We start from the raw sequence: 27,378 nt of genomic DNA on the forward strand, positions 1-27,378 counted from the left end.
GTTTATTGTGCGCACCTTAGAAGAATACTTAGAACGAACACATGAGTTACGCACGTCAGATAAACTACTAATTTCTACCGTGAAGCCGCATTGGCCCGTTTCGAAACAAACAATAGGTAGATGGATTAAAGAGACTTTGCCGCAGGCAGGTATTAGTGACCGGTACAAACCGCAGAGTACGCGTGCGGCGGCAACATCAAAAGCGAAAATGTGCGGTGTGCCATTTCAATCCATTATAGACACCGCAGGATGGAGTAATGCAGAAACATTCGCTAAATATATTGACAAGCCCTTGGATGATGGGATTTCTGACATGTCACTGCAGAAAGTACTTTTGAATTAGTTTTCATTCGTTTGTTGTATTTAGATGATTCTATATATTATTGCGATATCACATGACTATAAAGCATGATTTTTTGTTGATAATTATTCTCAATTATGTTTTGATTTGTGAAGTAAAGATTGGACGTAATCGTTTAGTTTATGTGCTTTATTGCCTATCATATGATAATACATAATATTCGATCCTTTAAGCTTAATGTGCGGTTACAGCGGTAAATATGTTCGAATAAAAATGAATAGCTGATAATCCAACCTAAAGATCATTTCATTCAGCACCTCTATAATCATATTATGAGCGATACAGTTTATATACAAAAACCGCTCATAATATCATGATATTTGCAAAATAGACTCTCAAGTCTCTGTGGGGCAAATTTGGGAGTTTATGTGTGAGATGAAATTATAGGATTGAACGAGACTTACATGTAAGGTGAAGTTTAATCCAGATTTCATCTCACACAAAACTCTCAAAGGGCCCACACACCCACCCGCATCCACCCATTAACATTCTTAAATTTTGCAAACATCATTCTTCGGTATTACTCTTAAATATGACCAACGGCTGCTGCGCGCTGCGTGATCTCTGTGTGGGCCCTTTGGGAGTTTTGTGTGAGATGAAATCCGGATTAAACTTCACCTTAAAGGTAAGTCTCGTTCAATGATCAGATCGATAACATAAATTATTTAAATCTGCTAGTATATTCGATAGTAAGATATTGTAATTGTCTTTGACAGTGTTGACGCTCAGTTGTTCGTGGGGACGACCGCCTGCATTTATCCATCTCTTACACTTATCAAGATCTCTTTTCGGCTTTGGAAACGATATTCAAATTCAATACCACCAACTTATCTGTCAGGAAATCAATTGTCCGAGTTACATAATCCCGATTGACATCGTTTTACCATTTTCAATATACGATTTTTAAAGAGGAAAACAAAAGAAACTCGTTTTTAAAAATAAAAGTGAACCTAGACATAGCTTGTATAGGAAAATGGCGGACAGTTCGTTGCTAACTCGCGCGCCCGAGTAATCTATCGCTGATTGGTAGATCAATTATTAGATAAGGATTTAACTGACAGGCGGCGTCATGTCAGTTGTCCAGGGGGTGAATTGTGGGTATGACTAGATACCGAAAACAGTACTGTTTTCGCGAAAAAAGTAACATGTACCGAAAACAGTTAGATTTCCCACCTTTACATCGCGATAGTGGCGTCAAACTATGATTTTAATGAATGTTTTCTCCCGTACGCATTTAAATGATGCTTTATATTAATTATTTCTTTTTTACGAAAAACATTTTATTACCGTTTTTAAATGGAAGCAATATATATATATAACAATGACATGATACCGAAAACAGTAAAATTACCGAAAAAAAGTTAGATTTCCCAACTTTACATCGTGATATTTCCATTAAACCATAATTTTAATATATGATAACTTCAGTAAGCATTAAAGATTCAAATATGTTTAAGAGGGTACCTGTAATTAAGTCAATGGTAATATAAAAGAACACATTATCAAAATATATATTTTATTATTTAACACATTTTAAATATTGGTATTTCTGGTAAACAAAATTTAATTAAACGAACATAAATGTTTTACATAAAGACAATCTGGAAATGAATATTAATCCCAGCATGAGGCAATTATAATCACAGCATAAAGAAATACATTCCATTTAGATGCAGAATAGGTGTCGTTCTAGTGGGGTCATATGGTGAAATGATTGTTCACTTTTTGATAAAAGCAACAAACTTGGCACATAAGTATATTTAAGTATTTTATTCAATTTTAGCTATGGACCCATCTCCAATTTTCAAGATGGCCGACATTTTTAAGATGGCCGCCAAAATTTAGGATATTTCATGTTACTGCCATATTTGATTAAAATATTCTGTTTTTGGCATTGAAATTAGCCGTTTTATGTTATTAATTAATTAAAATATGTTTCTACATGGAAAAAAAGAATAAATATTGCATTTAAGTCAAAATGGCTTCCAAAATGGCCGCCTTAAGTACAAAAAATAGGATTTATTGTCCGATCTTCACGAAACTTGGTTAGAAGATTTGTCCCAATGATATCTCGATCGTATTTGAAACTGGGTCATGCTGGGTCAAAAACTAGGTCACTAGGTAAAAAAAGAAAAGAAAAACCTTTTAAACACTGTAGAAGTCACATTTCATGCCCAATCTTCATGTAACTTTGTCAAAATGTTGGCCTTAATGATATGTTGGTTGAGTTCAAAAGTTGTTCCGGTCCGTTGAAAAACATGGCCGCCAGTGGCGGGGCCGTTTTCCTTTTTTGGCTATAGAGAAATATTGTAGAAGTCACACTTTTTGCCCAATCATCATGAAAGTTGGTCAAAACGATTGGTTTTATTGATATCTCGGATGAGTTTAAAAATGGTCCAGATCGGTGAAAAAACATGGCCATCAGTGGGCGGGGCATTTTTCTCTATATGTATATAGTGAAAACATGTGAACACTCTAGAAGTCACATTTTTGGACCAATTTTTATGACATTTGGTCAAAATGTTTGCCTTAATGATATGTTGGTTGATTTCAGAAGTGGTTCCGGTCCGTTGAAAAACATGGCCACCAGTGGGCGGGGCAGTTTACCGTTTTCGGCTATAGAGAAACCTTGTAAACACTCTAGAATTTACAATTTTTGCCCAATCATCAAAGTTGGTCAAAACATTGGTTTTATTGATATCTCGGACGAGATTGAAAATGGTCTAGATCGGTAAAAAAAATGGACGCCAGTGGGCGGGCATTTTTCCCTATATGTATATAGTGAAAACATGTGAACACTCTAGAAGTCACATTTTTGGCCCAATTTTCATTAAATTTGGTCAGAACATTTGTTTCCTTGATACAAGAGTTGAGTTCGAAAATGGTTCCGGTCATTTGAATAACATGGCTGCCGGGGGGGGGGGGGCAGTTTTCTTATATTTATATAGTAAAAAAGCTTGTGAACACTCTAGAAGTCACATTATTTGCCCACTCATCATGAAACTTGGTGAAAAGATTGGTTTTATATATATCTCAGATTAGTTCGCAAATGGTCCCGATCGGTCAAAAAACATGGCCGCCAGGGGGGTGGGACCGTTTTCCTTATGTGACTAGACAGAAACCTTGTGATCGAACACTATAGAAGTCACATTTTTTGCCTAATCATCGTGAAACTTAGTAAATACATTGGTTTTATTGATTTTTCGGACAATTTGAAAAATGGCTTAGATCGGTGAAACACACTTTTTCGCTCATCTGATTGCTAAGGTGAGGTTTTAGAATTGGTCTTTGTCCGCCGTCCGTCCGTCCACATTTGGTTTGTAAACACTCTAGCATTCACATTTGTCAAGCATTCTTTATCAAAGTTGCTGAAAGATCTCAGTCAAGTTTGATAATGAGCAAAATCACATAATAAATGCCATAATTATTGCCCTTAGATTGTCCAAATATTTATTATATTAAACAAAATCCTTGTAAACACTCTAGAGGTCACAATTTTGTTTCAGATTTTATGAATCTTGGTCATATTTATTTTTGTAAGCAAAGTTTGAAGTTTGGTTAGGGGAATCAACTCAAAATATAGGTCACCAGGTCAAATCTTACAAAAATAAAAACACTCCATGCGCCAGAGTTTTGGTTCAATAATGATGAAACTTGACCAGGATGTTTGTCTGGACAATATCTAGGTAAAGTTTTACATTTGGTAAAGATTGAATGAACCGACTCCTATCAGGTGAGCAAACTAGGGCCATCTTGGCCCTCTTGTTTACCTTTACCACTGAATGCTGAGGTCTGGTCACATCCAGTAAATGCATGGAATGCCAATAGACCGCTCGTGATATCCTGACCAAGAACATTACACAGTTTATGTACCTGCATATAAATCTTAACTGTTTTCCTGTGCCAAATGCTATCCAAAGTTCTTCTACATTCATAAGTTGAAAAGCTGCTGTAGCTATGACAACTACATCTGTATCAACTGTTCGTATTAGGATTTTCTTATTGTTCTGGTTGGCAGCATGATTCGCATGTATCTGCTTCTTCGTGTGTTCAGGGGGATAGGCTACTGCTTTCTTCGATCGGTATATAACTCAGAACGTTTTTACCTTTGGTGGTGATGGTCCGAGAGCCCACTGGTGCTTATTGCAAGTTTTGAGGCCAAGAATTGTTTTTGTATATTTTAAAAGCGTATTTTATGTTCTTCCAGAAAACTCATTTCTAAAGTGTCACAGCCGTGCATATCTATGATTTTTTGGGTAAAATCACTTAAAATCTAAAGTTTTCCTGCTGATTTCTGGAATAATTAAATAAATAGACATTTTCAGTAATGGGAATTTACCATGGGTTTCAGTTTTGGGGTATTAAATAGGTATCAGAAATCTTTCTGATAATTCAGTAAAAAAAATAATTGGGCATGTATTATTTATAAAAAATGTCACTGGGAGTCACTATCAAATTTCGCATTTTTAGCAGAATTATGCCATTTTGTACTTTTTAATTCTTTTTACCAAGTTAACAATTTCCAACATATTTGTCTAATTAGTTATTATAAAACATCTGTGTTTTAATACAATAGTTAGACTACTATTTTGAAAATTATTTTAGTTGAGTAAAAATTCGATGAACTAAACCCTGAAAAATGGACTAAAACAGCTAAACTTGTTAAAATTTAGTGGTTTTTAACCTACGTAAACTGTAAAAATAAATAAATAGTGGTTTTAACCTAAAATCACACTGCGATCATTGCATGGTTTGTTTAGAGTGATCTTATATGCAAGTGTATATATGCGAACAATTTTTGAATATTATAATGGCCACATGTCTTATAAATCTAATTAATTCAAATTATTCCAAAAATCAGCAGTTTTGTGTGTGATTTTGTTCATTTCCACCCAAAATCACTAATAGATGTTGATAAAAAAAGTCGTTGTTGGAATGAAACAAGGAGGCCATATGTGTGTTTTGAAAACACTGATAGGCAAATATGTTGGAAATTGTTAACTTGGTAAAGGAACACGCATAATTAAAATTTGAAAAAAAGGGCAAATTTGCAAAAATAAAATGCGAAATTTTGTGGTTTTTAATTTTAAAAAATACATGGAAAATTATTTTTTAACTGAATTATCAGAAAGGTTTCTGATCCCTATTTAATACCCCAAACTGAAACCCTGGGTAAATTCCCATGACTAAAAATGTCTATTTACTTAATTATTCCAGAAATCAGTGGGAAAACTTTAGATTTTGAGTGATTTTCACCCAAAAAATCATAGATATGCACGGCTGTGACACTTAAGAAATGGGTTTTCTGGAAGGATATAAAATTCTCTTTTCAAATATACAAAAAAAATCTTGGCCTCAAAACTTGCAATAAACACCAGTGGGCTCTCGGGCCATGATAATCTGCTTTATGGATTTATTTATTATTAAAGTTAATGAATATTTGCCAAAAAAAAAGCATAATTTCCCCCCAAAAAAATTACCTTTTGACCTTACAAAAAGAACAAAATTAACTAAATAATTATGATAAATGTTTTTCTTGCATTTTTTTTTGATTATCAGCATAATTAGTAATAAAGTATTGTACTACTGTAATATTTCATTTGATTTGTAAAAGATCGCAACAAAAAATCAGCAACTATATTTTCTCCTTTTTTTACAGGTTGGCGGCCATTTTGAGAATGGCGGCCATTTTGAAAAATATGAATTGGGTCCATAGCCTATTTTGTCTTAAATACTTTAACACGGTGCCTATACCACGTGACTTTTTAAGACCTGTATGGGGATTAAAATGTCAACAAAAGCGCGACGAAGGTAAGATTTTTATGGATATTTTTTTAATATGTCACCATTTTCAATGGGATAAAGTGGAGAGCCCGCTCATTCATGATAGCTTTCTAGAGGTATCATGATTTTTTTTAAACAAATAAGTATTTTTTCAGTAAAGTGCAACCGCGCGTTTGAACGGTTAGAAAAAGGTAGGATCAGTGTGGGGACATTATTTTATTTTGATACAGAAACATCACCTCTGGTGCAATTAATCAATAAACGTTATGGGCGGAGCTTACACTATATTATTTTGCATTCATTTTCAGGTTTATGGTATATGTTAACGAAATACAATTCAAGAAAAATATTCATACAGTAATATGATCTGTGTGATATACGTGTTTAGAAGGATCTGTGTGGTATCCGTGTTTCTACAATTCACGGATAAATTGAAATAATGACGACAAAATATTTTTTTAATATTTAATTTCAATAATTTCAATACAACAATTACTACTACTACTATTACTACTTCTACTACTACTATTAGTAATAGTAGAAGTAGTAGTAGTAGTAGTAGTAGTAGTAGTAGTAGTAGTACATGTAGTAGTAGTAGTAGTAGTAGTAGTAGTAGTAGTAGTAGTAGTAGTAGTAGTAGTAGTAGTAGTAGTAGTAGTAGAAGAAGTAATAGTAGTAGTAGTAGATCTATTATTATCATTAAAAAATGATTCTTTTCAGTAATCACATATGACACTAGTGAGCGGAAAGGGAAAAGGGGAAACAGTTTCACGAGACAGAAATGCTATACAGAAGGGGACACTAGGAGTAAGTTGGGTGCGGGCGAGACGAAACGATAGCCTGACAGAAACTGATGCCAACAATAAGAATGGGGATAGACGAACACAATTGAAAATTTAATTCGAACACAAATTCTGCAATAGAGATTGTGTCAAATATTACACAGGTTGACAAAGTGTCAAATATTACACAGGTTGACAAAAAGCAAAGGCATGTTCTTTCCTGAGTAATATGTATGTTTTAAAATCAAATGTGAAATAAAAACTGATAAAACTGAATCCACCAGACGTATTGGTTTATCATGGATTTCAAAGTGCCTTGCATAATTGTGAAGAAACTTTAAACGACCAAACAAATCATACATTTTCGACATTATTTTCTATTTTGTTGTTATTTAAAGTTGAAAATAACCGGCACGATTTACTAAAAACAAAATAATGGTAATTGTAGAAACATATATATATATTATATATGTGTGTGTTTGTGTGTGTTATTTTCATTTATGGAATTCATATTGTTGCATTAGTTTATTACATAGTATAGATATTTACAATCATGCGCCATGTGTTTGTATAATGTCATGTTATAAATTATGACATTGTATTCAGTGTAACAAGTGTATGCTTATATTTAGTGTTAATTATTTTGAAGAGAATATAAAAAGTAAATGAAAATCTATTATATTAAATGATTATATATGTACGATTCTCCTCTTGTGTTGTGGTGGGATGCAGCTGTGAAGAATGTCAAGACGTATTTCGAATAAATTAAGGAGTATTGAATTGTATACTCAACCTCATCGCCTACATTGTTTATTGTCAATTACCACGGCCTAGAATAAGTATAAGCAGGCAGTCAATAATGTAAAGCAATCGTGAAAATCACTACTTTTTAGAAACCCTGGCTGCTTATGATTATCAAACTAGCTTCAGACAGCGGTATTTAAAATTGAAATCAACGAAAAAACATCGCAAAACTTTAATCAAGTTATAGTTAATAAAGAATCACAGATTAGATAATACAAATCACAGATGCGATTCATAAATGAATAACGTAAATCTAACTTATTGCACAATTATTTGACAATAATCTCAAAAGAAACACACAAACGAACTTAACAAAACACAAAAACTAATCAAATTCGGATAACTTAAAAAAAAATATTGAAAAGGAGAATTAAAATAAAACAACGAATAAAATAACGTAAAACGATACTCAAGTTACACAGACAAACTGTAAACTATTATGATTATTAATCAGTATTCACGGATTTATGTGAAGTGCTCACGTGTCGAGAGAGGTTTGTTTTGCGACTGTACGTTTGAAACACTCCTCATATATGTAATACTTGGCAGGCATGTGGGGCTTGTCGTGCTCTTTGAGGTCAATCTCACTCCTAACTGCCAACCCACACTGGTAACAGTTCGACAATCCCTCTTTTTTGCACTTTTCTCTCGAGCCACGGGTAGGAAGGTACTTGTCCGAAAAGCTCCTGCAGCACTGTACACACATCATGGGGTCCTTCGTTCTTTGAAGCCTTCTAAGATTGGAGGCATCGTAAGAAGAAAAAAGCTATTTTAATCACGTGACATTTCAATGCGTAAAATTCGCTATTTCAAAAATGTTAGTATCAGAAGACACGCTTTCGTTATTTTTTTTTAATTACCAACGATTTGACGATTATTGAGATATTTCAAAATGTATGATAACCTGAGAGATGAGATATATTGTATATTTGAACTGTTTCACGAAAATCCGTTCATCTGTTTGTTAGTATAACTGAATAAAAATGTAACTATTTTTAAGGTATTTCATCTTACCTGAAATGCTTTCCCACAGCAGTAATAGTTTCCAGAGTTAGCGCATCTCCTAATGTGGCGCAATAATCCAGCTCTGGTCTTCAACATTTTTCCGCATTCAGATCATTGGGCCATACCTTAAAGCAAATATAATATCTAAAATAATATATAGAATACATTACTTCACGTGACAGTAGTGTTTGGTACCAAAATAAAAATGAAATTTAATACAATAGCATAAAGTGTACACCTATTTAAGGTATGCATGGCATTGTCATCAATTTAAGATGCTCCAGCGTAAGATTTTAATTTTATGATGGGGATTGTATAGCACGCCTGTATATCATATTTATGTATTAGTTCAACAAGCGGTGCAAGCGTAGTGTATAGCCATTATGTGTTTTACTTGCTATCGCATTTAAAAATCCAGTTTTAAATACATTGTTGACAAGCATTTTTTTAGCAACTGAATAGAACTGAAAAACTTATAAACAGTATACCACACAGATGCTTCTAAAAACGTATACCACACAGATCATATTACTGTAAGAATATTTACCTTGAATTTGTTTCGTAAATATATAACAGAAACCTGAAAATGAATGCAAAATGATATAGTGTAAGCTCCGCCCATTAAGTTTATTGCTTTATTTCACCATTAGTGATGTTTCTGTGTCAAAATAAAATAATGTCCCCACACTGATCCTACCTTTTTCTTACCTTTCAAACGCGCGGTTGCACTTTACTGAAAAATACTTATTTGTTTTATAAAATCATGATACCTATAGAAAGCTCTCATGAATGAGCGGGCTCTCCACTTTATCCCATTAAAAATGGTGACATATTTAAAAAAATATCCATAAAAATCTTACCTTCGTCGCGCTTTTGTTGACATTTTAGTCCCCACATAGATCTTAAAAAGTCACGTGGTATAGGCGCCGTGTTTAAACTACCAATAAGCAACTTGTATGGCTTTTATCAAAAAGTGAACAATTCCATTGAATACAAGCACCATATGTGGTGGAGGATGTGGCCGCGGTTAGATTTTAAGGCAGCTTTAAGGTCTGGAAGTGTGAACTCGTTGAATGCAGTTATTTCTTAAAGTAAGGACTGAAACACTATGTTGAGAATATTATACAGATAAAGGTATCTGTAAATACAAAAAAACAACGAAACACTTGCTTATATAACATACGTTCAATGAATATTGAAATTATAGATTGGAGCAGGAAAATCCTATTTTTTTGTACTTTAGGCGGCCATTTTGGAAGCCATTCTGACTTGTATGCAATATTTAATCCATTTTTTTCATGTAGAAACATACTTTAATTAATTAATAACATTAAACAGCTAATTTCAATGCCAAAAACAGAATATTTTAATCAAATATGGCAGTAACATGTAAGTTCCTAAATTTTGGCGGCCATCTTGGCGGCCATCTTTAAAATGGCGGCCATCTTGAAAATTGGAGAAGGGTCCATAGCTAAAATTGAATAAAATACTTTTATCTACAAATGTGCAAAGTTTGTTGCTTTTATCAAAAAGTGAACAATTCCATTGAATACAATATAAAGAAGTGAAACTCCAGCTGCTGGAGCAGTATTGAATTTTCATTAAAAACAATTAGTTGGTCCTTTATTTAAGGCAAGTGACCGATTGCCCAAACAGTACAAAACAGCACAATACAGCACAATACAAACCAACATAAACACAAAATATGAATAAAGCTGGGGTCACCGCCTTGGAACGGTCAATGCAAAGCATTGGGGGTTTAAACCTGGTTATAGAGCGCTCAACCTCACACTTGGCCCAGCAATATTCATAATACATTTAAGTGTAAATAAAATTTAACGTCATAGCATTGTAACTCAAATTAAACAATAATAAAAGGGAATTAAAACGCATTCAATTTAATAACTATTTAATTACTCAATTGCATTGAAGATACAAGAGTAACAGAATTACAACTTTTTGACGAACGATCAAATAAAACTATTAACAATTGTCAACTAAATTCCTTCTTTATAGAAAAGATTTGAGAATATAGAATCATATAGTTAATATCTCAGATAATCATCGCGCAAATACAGGAAGAAGCAGCAATAATGGGTGTAAAAATTCCATATTACATAGCTTGTTCGTTTATGTGACTGCTAAACAAATTAAAAATAATTAAATCAAACAAGAAACGCCTATCAGAGAGAAAATATAAATAAAATGGAACGTTATAAACCCAATGACCTATGCATGTAGATTACAACTGGGAAAGTCGGTCGTATGACGTCACAAAAATCCATAATGACATAATGACGTGAACAAATTCCAAGGGCAGTACTAAATAAAAATATTAATGGGGCTGTGCTACTAATAAAACAAGTTTAGGTGATTTAATATTAAGAAGCAAATGAATAAAAATGGTAATTCCATTAAAGCGACATTATTGGAATCAAACAGTATATAGGTGTTTTAACAACTGAAGACAGAAATGATTTGATGTACGATTTGAGTCCAAATGTAGTTTACATGCAGATTTGTTCATACGACAGAATGACACAATTTTATTCAACAGTGAAAAATGCCTATAATGTAGCATTCATGTAGATTTGCTCATACGACACAATGACACAATTTTATTCAACAGTGAAAAATGCATATAATATCACTAATGATTCCAAATTTTAAGGGAAGAAAGATATAGTGAATCGAAAACCATCAAACACGTGTTTTTAAGTACATAAGCATCGTATCCTTTTGATAAAAACAAGTTAATTAAATTGAAAAGTTTAATATGAACATTTGGTTTAACATATTTTAATTTGCGGACACGCTTCAAAACATCTCCGTAAAATGATGGATGGGAGATTCCATTATTTAAATGCCATTTTAAAGAAACATTATATTTTGAAATTAAATCACCATACTTAGAGTAAAATCTAGCAAATTTATTTCTTAGGTTATGATACAAAAAGCCTTGTTTTAGCAATTTTTTAGTTAATATTAGATTACGATCATTAAAATCTTTAATACACGAACATGCTCTGGCATAACGTACCAACTGCGAAATGTAAATACCATAGGAAGGTCCTTTAGGGATGTTGCCATCTAGAAACGGAAAATTTACAATTTCAAAGTTAAAATCGTCCCGTTTGTCGTATAAACTAGTTTTGATCAAATTATTATTAATAGTTAAATGTAAGTCTAAATACGCAGCGTCTGTATTGGATATACACGATCTATTTAAGACTAGTTCTTTTGGGTAGATTTTGTGAATATATTGTTCAAATAATGGATTATCTAAATTAAGTACGTCATCAATGTACCTACTAGTAAGGTTAAAACAATTAATCAAATCTACTTGCTTAGTTTTAGATAATTCTAACATAAATTCGCTTTCATAACAATATAAAAAAAGGTCAGCTATAAGTGGCGCACAATTAGTACCCATAGGAACGCCAATAATTTGTTTAAATATTTTACCATTAAATTCAACAAACAAGTTATCCAAAAGAAAAGTAAGTGCTGCACAAAAGTCAAGACCAGTCCAAATGATGTAATTATCTAATATCTGATTAGTAAAAAACGCTGTTTTAGTGTTTAAAGCTAGATACAAACATTTCTCTCTAGCAAAAGTTTTTTCAATCAAAGAAACAAGTTTGGATTTTATTAAAGCGTGAGGAAGCGTTGTATATTGTGTCGAAAAATCATAAGTACTTACCTGTGACACCTTATATTTTTTATTTTCAATTTTATCAATAACTTCTAAGGTGTTTTTTATTGACCAAAATAGGTTAATATTACTATTTTCATAAACTTGATTACAAAATTTAGCTATATGATATCTAATAGCACTCAATGCAGATGTAAGATACACTGATAATTGTTTGGTGGTACAAGACACTGAATTAGCGATAAAACGACTTTTATATGGCGTCTTATGTAATTTAGGTATCCAGTAAAGTGATGGCAATTTCTTGTCAGTAATATTGACTATTACATTTAACTTTATGCATTGGGCAATATGGTCGGTAATAATTTCATTAGGTTGCTTATTGTACTCACAATATGACGTAGTTTGTGAAAGTTCTTGTGAAATAGTTTGAACATAAAACACTCGTCATATTATGATAACATTATTAGCAGCCTTATCAGCAGGAACTAAGACGAATTTAGATTTTAAGTCTTCAAGCAATTTACAGAGATTTTGTTTATTAATTTTAGGTGAATGTGGTAGGGCCAAAGGATGTGTATCATAAAAACATATTTTATTCATGGCCATACTAAATATTTTTGTTTTCCAATCATTGAGTGCAGTAATTTCAGCATTTTCCTTCCTGCACCATTTAGTGCAATAATCATGTAAGGATGTTACGATATTCTTAATGCAGTCATCAAAATCAACAGGAATAGGCAGTCTGTACTTAGGGCCTCTGCGTAGCAAATTTCTAAGGTTTTTATTTTGAATGAAATTAAGGTCCCCAGTAATAACATGTCCAACTGGACCATATATATATTTAGAACTAGTACAGTCACATAATGTAGGACAATTTCTTATTACATTTATATCTGTGGAAATAGAATTATAATTAAAAACGATACTTCTTACAGGTTTACTATATTTGTAGCAAATAAGTGGTGATTCAGTATTGCGGAAATAAGGGGGAATCAACCGACGTACATTTTTATCATTGAATATTTTAGGAAGGTCAATTAAATCAAGACCTTTGTTACAAAACTCAATTTTGATACGATTTCTAGTTTTGTTAAGTACATTTTCAATAAAAGGTTTAAGATAGTAGTCCGTGAAAGATTCAATAATACAAGCACATTCATATAGAGGGTCAGATTGAAGTAAAATAAGTTTACATTCCTTATCAATATGCGCCAACGAAGAAACAGAAAGAGAGCAAAGTGCACTTAGTAATTTATGTTTACCCCCATTTTGTAATACTGTGTAGCAATCATTTAAAGAAAACAGACGTTTAAATTTACGCCTTAAGTTACCATTTTTCCTAATGCCATGTGAACGTTTATTTCTTAGACGTTTACTAAACAGAGAAAATGAATTAATCGATTTATTTTTAGAAATTGTTCCAACATTTAGAATATTATCATTTAATCCAAGTGGGTAAGCTGATTGCAAACGTTTAATCCATTCAAATTCTGACATGCACCTTGCTTTTAATTGGCACTGACTTGAAGTACTATCATTAAAAATAAGTTGCTCCACAGGTTGAATTGAAATATTTGTTACGCTATGACCTGTTTTATTAAAGTGCTGGTAAATGAAGTTATAAAATTTATTGTTATTTTTAATTTTAAAAAAATGTTCCCTAAAACGTGTTTTAAGTGATCTACCCGTCTGTCCAACGTATTGCGCACCACAACAGGGTACATTTCAAGTAATAACATAAACCACATGCATAGAATTTCATGAGACATCGGATTTAATATTAACTGAAAATTTGCGGTTATTAACCGATGAAAGAATAAAAGAGGACATATTTAAAAACTTGCAACATAAACACTTCCTGGAGTTGCACTTATTTATTGTAGGATACCGATTACACGGAGCTAAATTACGCTGCGAATTAGAACCCAGCCGCATTGTACCTCCAATGAAAGATGTTCGAAGTAAACTTAATTTGACTGTAGGTTTAGAATAGAGTAATTGTCTATAATTTAACGGCAAATGAATACTACGTGTAATCGGAATTCTCAATGGTGAGAGAACAACTTTCGGGTTTTTTGTAATCAATCTGTCCATAGGTTATTTATTTGGCGAAACCACCAATCTTATAATCACATTAATACACATTGCCAAGTCAACATACATAAAAGAGTAAGAGGCAGCTTGTCAGATAATGGTCTGTAAAAATTCAGTATAACCTGCAGAACTCTCAATTGATGAACATACACGTTTACTTTATAAGTACAGAGAATGTATAAGAATCTAAGTATAAGAAAGGTCTTAAACAAGGTTTCTTAAAAAATAATAAAAACTCCAATAAAAACACAATACCGCCACCAGCCTCTGAAGGCTGAAAATATAACAACATCGAAGATATGTACGGGGATACACGCTACTGCATCCACGCAGCACACATCAAACTGTTGTGCAATGCAATATAAAGAAGTGAAACTCCAGCTGCTGGAGCAGTATTGAATTTTCATTAAAAACAATTACAAGCACCATATGATCCCGCTATTCAGGATAAGATCGTGTTACACGTGTGCTTATCGAATCGACAATTAAGGCAACAGCTTGACGTAAATGTTTACAGTACAGTTTACTTTTAGCTGATGGCGTTCTTGATCGCTCGGCTCGTTTTCTCTTTCGTTGGCACGGTTTTTTACCGGCAGAAGGTGTTTTCGGACCAGTACTTCGTCCTTTTCATGTTCTCCGAGTACTTGGCTGGGATGCCAGTGTGTGTGAACATAATATTCCTGCAGGTTTTTCTCTGGGTCGGCAAAGACTGGTTTGAATGAAGTGTGCAGGTTCTTTAAGGCGAAATCATTGGCCTCGTTGACTGCAGGTGACAGGACCTTGATTTTCAAATTCAGGGCACAAGACATCGTCATTACATGGAAGGCCGATGACCAAGCATTGAGTCTGGTACAGTAAATCGTGTCTTGCTCAAGAGTCGGACACAGCTTTTCTGGATTCTTAAAAACAGTAAAAAAATGCTTTTCGTAAAAATAAATGAATAAATGTAAAGCATCATTTAAATGCGTACTGGAGTAAACATTCATTAAAATCATAGTTTAACGCCACTATGACTATCGTGATGTCAAGGTGGGAAATTTAACTGTTTCGGTAGGCCCTATACAGTCGATTGGTGTATAGCGGATAGCTAAGCACTCCGAGTCTAATTTCAATTAATACATCATGCATTCATTAATTAAACCATTAAATCTCGAAAGACACATGTCTTTCCTATTGAAACATGCCAGCGGTTTTAAATTTCCGAAAAATATTATTTGTTTACAGCGCGAATTTCATGGTACACTGATTCAGCCATTACCGGATCGCTTAGGTCTTCATCGGATTACATGTGTATCGTGTTATTTCTTGAAATTTGACACAGCATTTGTAAAAAATAATTGAAATATATGTACATTTCCAGAAAGGAAATTCATTTTTGCGTTTGATAAGACCAAATTCATGGAAATCGCTGCACAATTGATGAAGTAATTGCTGTTCAAAGCGATGCACCCTATATTCGGGTCATTTTGAGTTGAATCTATATATATATATAGATTTGATAGCGGAAAATATGTTTTCAGAGAAATCGATTTTTCGTTATAATTTGATTGTTTTTCATTAAAAATGATCTTTTTACTTATTAATATTATTGCCACACGCTAACCAAATTGATATGCTCAGAAATGCTTCTGGATGGGCATACACCAATGAGTACTTTCCTTCAATTATTTCTTCTAAAGGCACATTAACAACACTGTCGCCTTTAGCAGGAACTCCGGACGCCCCCCCCCCCCCCCCCTAAGATGTTCCCTCTCCAGACATTTCCCCCCATTTAAGTTTTAGTGCTTACATCCCCCTACGCCACAATAAATTTATAATGGTTTGGTTGAAGTATAATATTGATTTATTATCAAAATGATTATTTTGCTTATGTAATCTTATGTAATTAACTTTTTATATGGAGCAGCTTGTTTGTTGTTGTCTTTGGATTAATCATTCATTATTTTTGTTAAACTGTTTAAGGAGTGCATGTTAATCATTAGTAAGTGCATGTTGGTGTACTAGAGGAATACTAGAGGAATAAATGGGATATTCTCAAAATCTTACACATGTTGTTTTTAATATAATTAAATAGGATCAATTGATGAATTAATTCAGTTTGAGTAAACTTGGACTGGGTTGTGGAACTATAGTTATTTGTTGTTATACAATTAAATAGGGTACTATGTAACTGTCAAAAAAATATGCATTCATACGCATATAATCCAATCATTGGATGTCACTGATATTTTAAATGTTACTAGTAACTAATTAAGACTAATTAAAACAGAATTGGACTTTCCTTGCAAAGTATTTCATTATTATTAATATAATAATATAATTAGCTAATGTTATCAAAACATATTGATATTTTAATAATTTAACTCAATGATATAAATAATATTTAAATTTGCCCCAAAAAACTAGGGCAGGTACATAGGAAGGATTTTTTTGGAAAATCAACAGTGTTGTCAGTTTAAAATATTTGTAAAGCTTCTTCTGAGTTTGAACTTCAGTTTTACATTTTATGACCTGCAACATATTATATGCTACTTTATTTTACTATGGTAAGTCATTAAAATGTTATTTATTTTTCAACTATATAATGTGCTAATCTCATATAATGAATTACTACCCCATTTAAAGATGAAACCTGATCTAAATTCATTAATACAATAGTTATAATTGTTTTATTGTAACAGACTATTCCACTAAAAATGACCATCATAGAACATCAATGCTGTGCTTTTACTAAATTTTTCAAACTGCATGGACAACTTCAATTGAGTTTATATTTATTTTGAGACAATCCCCACATTCCTGAATATGGGTCATCACATGTCCGTTATTCACTAAATCCCGAGTTGCAGCTTTCATGCTTATTTTATATGGTACGCATCCATTTAGTTTCTGAGCATTCTTACTTTTCTAAAGGACACATAGTACTAAAATATTACATCAATGAACATTATGTTTACCAAACAAACTCTGCAAAATTCAAGAAACCATTCGTCTGCACTTTTCCTGTCGTCACAAAAACGGTGCGTACATAACGTGACCTTGTTTTGCTTTCGAAAATAGAAACAGTTGTAAACATTGACACACATCAACGAAAACATGAATCGACTTAACAATGATAGGCTTTTTGTATTCAATTAATAGAAAACTATAAATCTTAACATAAATGAATGTATTTTGCAAAAAAAGTTTAACCTATCCGCTACTCACTAAAATCCGCTATACACCAATCGACTGTACATGTTACTTTTTTAGCGAAAACAGTACTCCCTTTTCGGTATCTAGTCATACCGGTGAATTGTCTTGGGGGTAAAGATTGAGCTTGCAGATTAAGATAAAAAGCAAATGTCGTGTTGTTTTTTTTAATTCAATGATTTTCTTTTATATAGTATGTAAGTACACTATAATGACATTAGAATTTATTAAAATGTTAGTCAGTGATAATTCTAACCACAAAGTTCTTTTTTTTAAAAGGGCAACCTATTTTCGCGAAATGTGAGACGATCGTCTTTTAATTAAAACGTGTTAGTTTTAAGTGTTACTGTTACTGTTTACTACTTTGTCTAGTTTAATCATTTAAAATAATTGATTGGTTATGACGGATTAATATGTAAGTTGAAATATTTACTTGTTTAGGCTGAACATCTTCATGACTGCATTTCTGACTCAGACAGTAACAGTCAGTAAGCTGTCTGTGAGTGGTTTTCGTTTATAAAATTTCAGAAAGGATTGGTTGTACTGTATGTTTTGTTTGTTTTTTAATTCCACAAAATATATCCGACACAATTGTGTTTCACTGAGGATGTTCAGCTTTCATTAAGAAAAGATATGAGTAATTTAAAGACAAGTTGATTGCTATTGTTTACAATCAGTATTTTTCGCGCATGTGCAGTCACTGGTAGATCTATGCAAAATAGTTGCAATAATTCAAGACAACTCTCAGCTTTATAACCCAATTGGTTGCTGAGCCGCCATAGCAAAAATGATCAAAGTCTCTGGGAGTCCGTCCAGGGTTTTACATTCATGTCAAATTTAGGGGTCCCTAGGACTCTAGTTAATAATGTTCAGGGGTCCTGTCAATAAAAATGGGGGTCCTAATATAAATTTGTTTGATATAATGCTCGTAGGTAACCTTGTTTTGACATTTTTGCAGACAAAAAAAAGGAATATTGAAATGCATGCCATTTGAGTTACAAACAGCGAATGTATGCTAAATATGCTGGCTGAGTCAAAGTCAATTACTTAAAAGTATAGTTATATAAATTATATACGTAAACAATATCCAAGATTTAACACACCCACCTAAACAATTAAAGATTGTGTTTGTTTTTATAGTTTAATCTTGCTTGCCGGATAATACGCCCTTCGTAACCTCAGTAAGCTTTTCTTTCATAGCGACATAAATAGCTCACATTTACGCAATGTAATCTCATTTTCAGACTTTGCACCTAGCAACAGTGCGTGCGCGATAACATGATTGGTCGATAAATCAACAAGCGAGACATCTCGTACATCCTTCTAGAAAATAACGTACTGCAGTTGTCTTTCAGAGTTTCTTGTCGATATTACGAGAACAAATACGTCAAAATGATTGTGCGTCCCATGGGACGCAAATTAACAAATATGACAGGTCCTGACTGGCATTTTATGCATATTTGACGCAGAATATCGCGTCCCGTAAAACCCTGGTCGGTTTATATGGACTAGTATGCAAAAGCGCAGGTAACTAATATGGAAAATATTTACAATTAGCCATGTAAGTCATGTTTTCATAAAAAAATAAGTCAGAACTTCTAAAATGAATACTAAAACACCATAATTTAATTAGGGGTTTTCATCTGATTTTTGGGGGAAAGGGCCTAGCCTTTTTTTGAGGGGAAAAAATCATGCGAAATGCCGGATTTTGGGGGAAAAAACATGCGAAACGCCGGATTTTGGGGAAAATAAAGATCAATTCAACATATTTTGCTGTTTTTAAAACAAAGTCAAGGCAACAGATAATTTAATTATGCAATATGTTATATTTTCTACACTAGATCAGGTTAACTTCTGTATTTAAAGTTTAAAAAAAATAAAAAATTATGGGACAAAAATGAGGTCTGAGGGAAAATTTACCTGCTGATGGGAAACAAAAATATGAGGGGAAAGGGCAGATTTTTGGTGGGTCTCAAAGAAGGAAAAATAGCCCTGTTAATGAATTAAGAACTATATCACACTACACCAACATCAGCATAGGAATATTATATTGTATTGTTATTTTAGCTCGGCTGTTTTCGGAGAGAACCCAAGGTATTGTCATAGCCAGCTCGTTGTGTCGTGTCCGTCATCGTGTCCGCGTCGTGCTAAAACCGTAACATTTTGTTCAGGTTTTGAACATTGGCTCTTAAATCAAAGTGCTTCCACCTACAACTTTGAAACTTCATTTGTAGTTTCACCTCGATGAGTTCTACACCCCACTCATATTTGGGTCAAATGTCAAGGTCACTGTGACCTCTTAAAAAAATATTTTAACAAGCTTTCATTTCTTCAAATATGCACCCGCAACCAAGCATAGCCACCGTTAGTTATGTGGTGCTCTTGTTTTGTTAAATTAGCGTAAATGCCCATAACCTTGAATTGGTCTTCAATTTGGGAACCATAATGCGATATCAATCAGTGCTTTTTTTCACCTATACTGGGTAATGGTGGCAGGGCCCGTCCAAAAAGGAAAAACTCATCGTTTTTTGGGGAAAAGGGCAAAAATTAAAAGTTCACTCTTATATGCAATGATATTTATTATATGAATACACATGTATGTATGAATGTAATATTCACAGCTGAATGTCTCTGTCCTTATTAGCTCACCTGATTGCTCAGGTGAGCTTTTCTGACCGGTCTTTGTCCGTTGTACATCCGTCTGTCCGTCCGTTAACATTTGCTCGTAAACACTCTAGAGGCCACATTTGTTGTTCCATCTTCATGAAACTTGGTCAGAAGCTTTGCCCCAATAAAATCTCGGCCTAGTTTTAAAAGAACAATTATAATAATGTTTAAAATCATAATTAATTTAATGCATCTATTACTGCATTCTTACTATTTTTCCTGTCGCTACTCATTACCCGATAATCTCGTATATTCCAGTTTTAAAGCAATTTCTGGTAAATATTTACGATAAAAGTTTTCATGAATTTCAAGAAATACAAACATTCGCCATTTTTCTTAAGAGTCAATTAAATTTTGGCATTTGTTTCTTTTTAAAGATGTGATGAAATAATGTCCAACAACACAAAATACACCCACACTTTCCATGCAACGTTCTATATGTCTGCATAATTTTCGTGCGCTTTTTATTGAGACAAAGGCTAAAACACTGTTTATTTGACGCTACAATTTAATTGTTAATGTCGCGTAAGCATTAAAATTGGCAACATGCTTTGGATTTCAAATTGAACAATGCTCATTTGAGAATCGGACAAAAGATTAACAGTTGTGCATAATTAATTCAACGATAATTTGTTAAGGCGCATAACGTGTCGAATTTATTTGAGGAAGTGATACAATGTATTATATAAATAGTCTATAAAGCATCATAAAAATCATATCCGCTTATTAAAACATGAAAACAATAACTATGTAAGCAGCGAAAATCTAGGTTTCAACGCTACACAAATGTACATGTAGGTGTATATGTTTGCACTTGATCTGCCACGTACGTATGCGGTGAATTTATGCCACAAAAAATACGCGTGGTTAATACAGACTCGGCGTCGTTGCGCGGATCACACGACGCGGCTGCCGAGTACTAACATTCTGGCCGTGGCGTGACCGAGGATTATGTTGTTTCCGCGTTGGCTGTACTGTATCAGAAATATGCAAAAATTAGTCTTTTGTTCCTTCTATATTATAATTTTTTTTTCTTTAGATGAAGAAAGTGATAAGAAAAACACACACAACTTCATGATACAAGTGAAAGCATCGTTAATCTTGCTGAATTTCTGGACAAACATCCGCCACCTGTTGGGAACTTGGAGGGGGGTACTTTGGGTCACTTATGTTTATGACACACGTGTTGGGTTACTTTAAAAAGTAAATCAAAGTAAACCAATGACAATCAAACGGTGTTAACTTGTTTTTAAGAGTTGTAATTCACCTAAATATTTTTTGTGTATATTCATGTTGGAGACATTGATTTCATAACTTCAAAGGCTTTATAAGTGAAAACAAAAAATGCAATCTTAAGTATTCAATTTCTTAAAAGTAATTTAATATAAATAATACAATTGAGTGTGTTTTGAAGATTTAAATGATTGTGGAAATTTCAACAATATAGTCATAATCTATATAGATCAGCGTTATGCCAACCACCTTTATCCAACCAGTGGGCGTAGTCTGTCTTCAAATAGCAATTGCATGTGACGTCACTCATCAACTTGTCTATTGGTATTCCCATTGGTCTTTTCATTCAGTAACTTAACATTCCTTAAAGACTTGTTTTGATTGTTATTGTTTACAATCGGTAATTTTCATGCATGCACAAGTTACACTGGTTGGAAAAGTGCTGGTTACTGACCTGGAAAACAATTAAAATATGCAGTTGGGTTAGGGATTTTGTTCCAGGATTAATCCATTTAGAATCCCTAAAAATAATCAATTAAACCAATTCGTCCAAATTCATTTGTATTCAACCTCTTCAAGCTTTTTTTTGGAGATGAATTGCGTAAATTCATCCCTTCAAGGGATTAATCTCTATGGATAGACTTAAGAGGAGATAATTGATAAAATGAGACAAACAATGCGCAGTCCATATAAGGGATGAATTTGGATGAAAAGGCAGAGTTAATAAGTGCCGTCAAAGAGTAGGAGGGTCTTAAACAATTTTTTTGAGCTGTAGAATTTTCTTTTGTGGGTTTTGTGCATATTAAAAGGGATATTATTATGTTGCATACAAAATAGTGTATTTTAGCCTATAAAGCTCATCATTTGTAAATTCAACAAATAACTCTTTTTGTATTAACACCCAGGATTCGCAAACAAAACTGTGCGTATTTTTAACACGGTACAACTAGGATTATACGTGATAATATTTGCCATGCTGCATTTAAATCGTTCAATCTTATATACAATTCTTGTATTATTTTTTTTTAATATTTGAACGCTTTTGGTATGCTTTAACTTAATTGGTAAATAAAGAATTCATGAAATCTTTTTACTGCTGCCTATCATCATAAGTTTGTATAATCCAATTTAATTTTTTCCTAATTGTGTCACACACAATTGGGCCTTTTTAAACACACTCCTCCAGGGTAGCAATCATAAACTTATGAAATATTATCCACGCCAATCATGCCCGTCTCTAGATTTGCCACCAATTTCCACCAAATGCCACCGTTTGCCATGTAAAAGTGTGGCAAACGGTGAAAATTTGATGGAAAACGATGGAAAATGGTGAAATGCCATCGTTTTCCACTAATCGATGGAAATCAACAGTGGCATTCGATGTAAAACGGTGGAAATTTGATGGCAAACGATGAAAAATAGGACTTTGTCATTTTTTGAAGTGGAAAATGTACATTTTGAATAGGAGAAAATGGCTCTTAGAAAATTTTGCAAGAAAACCTGAGTGGCAAACGATGGAAAAAAAACTTAAGAACATTTTCAAACAAAATGCTCTCTGACAGAACAGAAAACGAAAAACAGTTCTTTTAATTTAAATTGACTGTACATATAATTAAATGACATTTTCCGCAATTCCATGCGGAAAACGAGTAAAAATATGCAAAAATATGCGGAATAATGAAGAAAATATGCGGAATAATGGGGAAAAAGACTGAAATGTGCGGATATTTGATTTTTTATGAGATTGCGGAATTTTATTGCTCAAGAAAATTTGTCCGCATCTTTTTGCGAACATTTGGTTTTTATAGGCGGAAAGTAGATTTTTGTTTGCAAAGCTTGATTTTGTATACGGAAAATACACTTATATGCGGAAAGTTAGGACTAGTTATTTCAGGCTATTTCAGAAGTCAGATGTGTGCGGAAAACACTGTCATTTTTTTACAAGTATTTTGGCATTAAAAAACAAATCTCAGAGTGCTGTTTTTTGTTGTAAGAGCAGTAGCAGTTGCATTTGTAGTTGTATCAGTGGCGGTGGCGGAAGTAGTGGTATGATGGTAGTAGTAGTAGTAGTAGAAGTATTAGTAGTAGCAGATGCAGTAGCAGCAGTAGTATAGCTAGTAGTAGTAGTAGTGATAGAAGTTGTAGCAGTAGTAGTAGTTGTAAAAGTAGTAGTAGTAATAGTAATAGTTGTTGTTGTAGTTGTAGGAGAAGATGTTGTTGTATCAGTAGCGGTGGTAGTAGAAGAAGTAGTAGTTAAGTAGAAGCAGTAGTAGCAGTAGAAGTAGTCGGCGGTGTCGACGTTGTCATCATTGTTGTCGTAGTAGTAGCAGCAGCAGTACAAGTAGTAGAAGTAGTAGTAGTTGCTGTTGTTATTGTTGTAGTTATTGTTGTAACAGCAGTTTTGTAGTTGTTGTAGTATCTGTGGTGTTGGTGGTGGTGGTAGTGATAGTAGTAGTAGTAGAAGTAGTAATAGTTGTAGTAATAGCAGTAGTAGTTACAAGTAGTAGTAGTAGCAGAAGAAGTAGTAGTAGTAGTAGTAGTAGTAGTAGTAGTAGTAGTAGTAGTAGTAGTAGTAGTAGTTGTAGTAGTAGTAGTAGTAGCAGAAGTAGCAGTAGTAGTAGTAGCAGTAGTAGTAGCAGTAGTAGCAGCAGTAGTAGCAGCAGTAGTAGCAGCAGTAGTAGCATCAGAAGTAGCAGCAGTAGCAGCAGCAGTAGCAGCAGCAGCAGTTGTTGTTGTTGTAGCAGCAGTAGTAGTTGTTGTAACTTGCAAAGCAATTTCTACAAATTAAAATTTCTTAACCCTGTTCAAGTTACATACACTCTCTGAATATCAAACTACAGCCACTACAGCTGAGGTTTACAAACTATCTGATAACCACTGTGTGTTGTTGGCTTAACAGCCTTTTCTGATTGGCTGAATTCAAACACAGATGGTTTTCTTGGTTTGAAATACTGGCCGGTACACATGTTGGAAAATATACAGGTTAAACTTGTTGTTAAAATGAAATTAAATTAATTTCACAAACAGTAGAGATGAGTTATTCCATTACCAACAATTTCTTAAAATAATAATGTATAATTGATATCATTTGGATAGTGACATGAAGTGTTGTTAAAGAGTGATGAATACAGTGTTTCAGCAGTCTGTCTAGGAATAGAACAACAACTGAAGGTTTGTGCTTTTCATAATATTTCTAAATATTCCTTAAAATTAATGCTTCTTATGTCATCATTGTAGACCTTTTTTGGATGTGATATTTATGGCAAATATTAATTTAAATGATGTAATACGAATTTACAATAAGTGCAGTTTGCAGCTTGATTAAGGAAGTAATTAGACCTAATGTGTAGAAATTAATAAGGTTGAATGTAGTATTAGAAGTTTATCATGCTAGGGAACTGATGCTTAAAGGGAGTTTTGTGCTGTGCATGATGAGCACTCAATGCTCATTAATGATGTTAATGTTTATATTAATAAATTAATAAATTAAATTTTTAGGTTTCACTGTGCATTTTCATACCAATAGCAATTAGAATTAAACATCATTATAATTGTAGCAATATTAAATTTGTACCAATCATTCCAACAAATTAAGTTAAAATAAAAAGACAATGTGTTAAATATATTTTGTCATAATTGTGTTTAGTTTTAATCTAACCTGAGCAAAAAGTGCTCATTAACTTGGCTGGTGTTCTACAGACTGAGCTATCCCGCAACCTGACACTTTATCTCCTAAATTGACTTATTCAAAACGTGATATAAGATCAAAATTACATTTATTTGAGTAACCAGCAGGACTTCAATATTAAGGGTAGATGACTACAGATTTATTGATTTCTATGGTTTGTCATACTTTTTTCGACAGCTTGATGGCCGACTTACAGAGCATTAGCAACAGTTTCAGCAGCAACTTCTCCAACAGCAGCAACTTCTCCAACAGCATCAACCACTGCAGCAGCGAAAACAACAACTCCAGCAGCACTCAACCCAGCAGCAGCAACAACCACCCCAGCAACAACAACCGCAGCAAAAACAAATCCAGCAACAACAACCAGATCCTCAACCAGATTGTCAAGACCTGCCTGTCAACAGGACATAATTATGGTGGGTACACAAAAGTAATTATTACAAAAAGTATATAACTTAAAGCTACAGTATGCGGTGGCAAACTGAAGCATTAGTTATTGCTAACTGATCGCAATTCACTAATAACAGATTCAAACAATTTTATCTTTACTCTGTAATTTGTAAAATTATTTTAATGTCTTATTATGTCACAGACACGTGCTGGTAAAAGTACTAATTTTCTCTGAGCAAAAAGGAAATTAAGGAATTCAAACTTGTTATATAAAGTTACAGAATTTAATGTAAACATTTATTTCAGGCCCAGCTGCTATTAGACATCACTGGCATAACAGATGCCAGTAAGGCTGCAAAGAAGTTGTTTCGCCACCTGTAAAGGGAGGAGTGAAATAAAACGAAGGACTGTGAAACACTGGAGTACTTGAAATATTCTGTTTTGTTAATAGTGTATATATCCATTGTCTTCTTCAAATAATAAATTGTTATACATTATTTCTTTACCAAATTTGTATTTTATTTATCCTTTTTTCAGTTAGGTGACATTCAAACTGAGAATGCAAAGTGCCATCAATATCCGTAAAACAATGACTAATTGTACATCTTGTTCCACCATTTGCCATCGTCTGTGGCAAACGGTGTAAAATATTACACCATTTACCACTGGATGGCAAACGGTGGCATTTCGTCCAAATACTCCACCGTTTGCCATCGTCTGTGGCAAACGATGTAAAATTTTACATCATTTTCCACTGGATGGCAAACGATGGCATTTTGTTTCAATACTCCACCATTTGCCATGGTCTGTGGCAAACAATGTAAAATTTTACATCGTTTTCCACTGGATGGCAAACGATGGCATTTTGTTTCAATACTCCACCGTTTGCCATGGTCTGTGAAAAACGATGTAAAATTTTACATCGTTTTCCACTGGATGGCAAACGATGGCATTTTGTTTCAATACTCCACCGTTTGCCAGAAAAGGCCACCAAATGCCATCGATGATGTAAATTCTTCTACTGTCCTCTTTTTTGTCACTGTTTTCCACCAATTTTCATCAAATTTGATGTTCCAATACTCCACCGTTTGCCACTCTTTTTTCCATGTAAAACGATGAAAATCGGTGGCAAATCTACAGACGGGTGATCAGCAAATGTAAATGACTTTCAGACAAGTTATTTTGTCTGTACTTGATATTTTCTCAAATTCAAAGTATTACAGAATTAATGGATGTTATATTGCTCCTGGAAAATTTTGGTCTGGGCAAGTTATTTGAAAATCTAGTTGTATGGTCAGGCAAGCGCATGTTGAAGCTTGGAAAGAACGTATCAACACTTGTAAAAAATATTTGTGAACAAATTGGTTATGGCACAAATTTAATTACATCTAGGTGGTGTTTTCAAGTGTATACCCAGCCCTGTTCATGTTTGCAAGACATTTACAATGCTCCTTCTTGATTATATTAATTATTGATATTACTCATAATTATTGTTCAAAAGAAAGACACAGGCATTTTAATATGAATTCTTGTGTTTCAGATTTTATAAAAGAAAAATACGATTCAAATATGTGCTGCAAACACAAAATGAAGTCTGCACACAGCCATGTCAGAAGACAAGCCATAGCTATACAATGCAGCATTTTTGTTTGGTGTGTTATGACAATTGAATAAAAGCAATGACTGAAATTTAGCTGTTTTATAGACGAATAAGAATTGG

The 27,378-nt window shown here is 33.4% G+C and overlaps 1 protein-coding gene across 2 annotated transcripts in view; it reads left to right on the top strand.

Annotated features, from left to right (window-relative positions):
- Window positions 1–26,155, top strand: part of LOC127851138 (uncharacterized transmembrane protein DDB_G0285607-like) — a 61,337-nt gene extending 35,182 nt beyond the window's left edge. The window contains exons 1-3 of one of the 2 annotated variants that reach the window (XM_052384718.1): window positions 24,451–24,751; window positions 25,446–25,684; window positions 25,965–26,155. In XM_052384718.1, the coding sequence (XP_052240678.1) occupies window positions 25,450–25,684; window positions 25,965–26,008 (279 nt within the window). In that variant the 5' untranslated portion in view covers window positions 24,451–24,751; window positions 25,446–25,449 and the 3' untranslated portion in view covers window positions 26,009–26,155. Of the gene's footprint in view, window positions 1–24,450; window positions 24,752–25,445; window positions 25,685–25,964 lie in introns of those variants that run through there. The other variant, XM_052384719.1, reaches the window with a different exon arrangement.
- Window positions 26,156–27,378: the final 1,223 nt, after the last annotated feature.

The sequence above is a fragment of the Dreissena polymorpha genome, chromosome 11 (genome assembly GCF_020536995.1).
Source record: "Dreissena polymorpha isolate Duluth1 chromosome 11, UMN_Dpol_1.0, whole genome shotgun sequence".
Lineage (NCBI taxonomy): Eukaryota > Metazoa > Mollusca > Bivalvia > Myida > Dreissenidae > Dreissena > Dreissena polymorpha.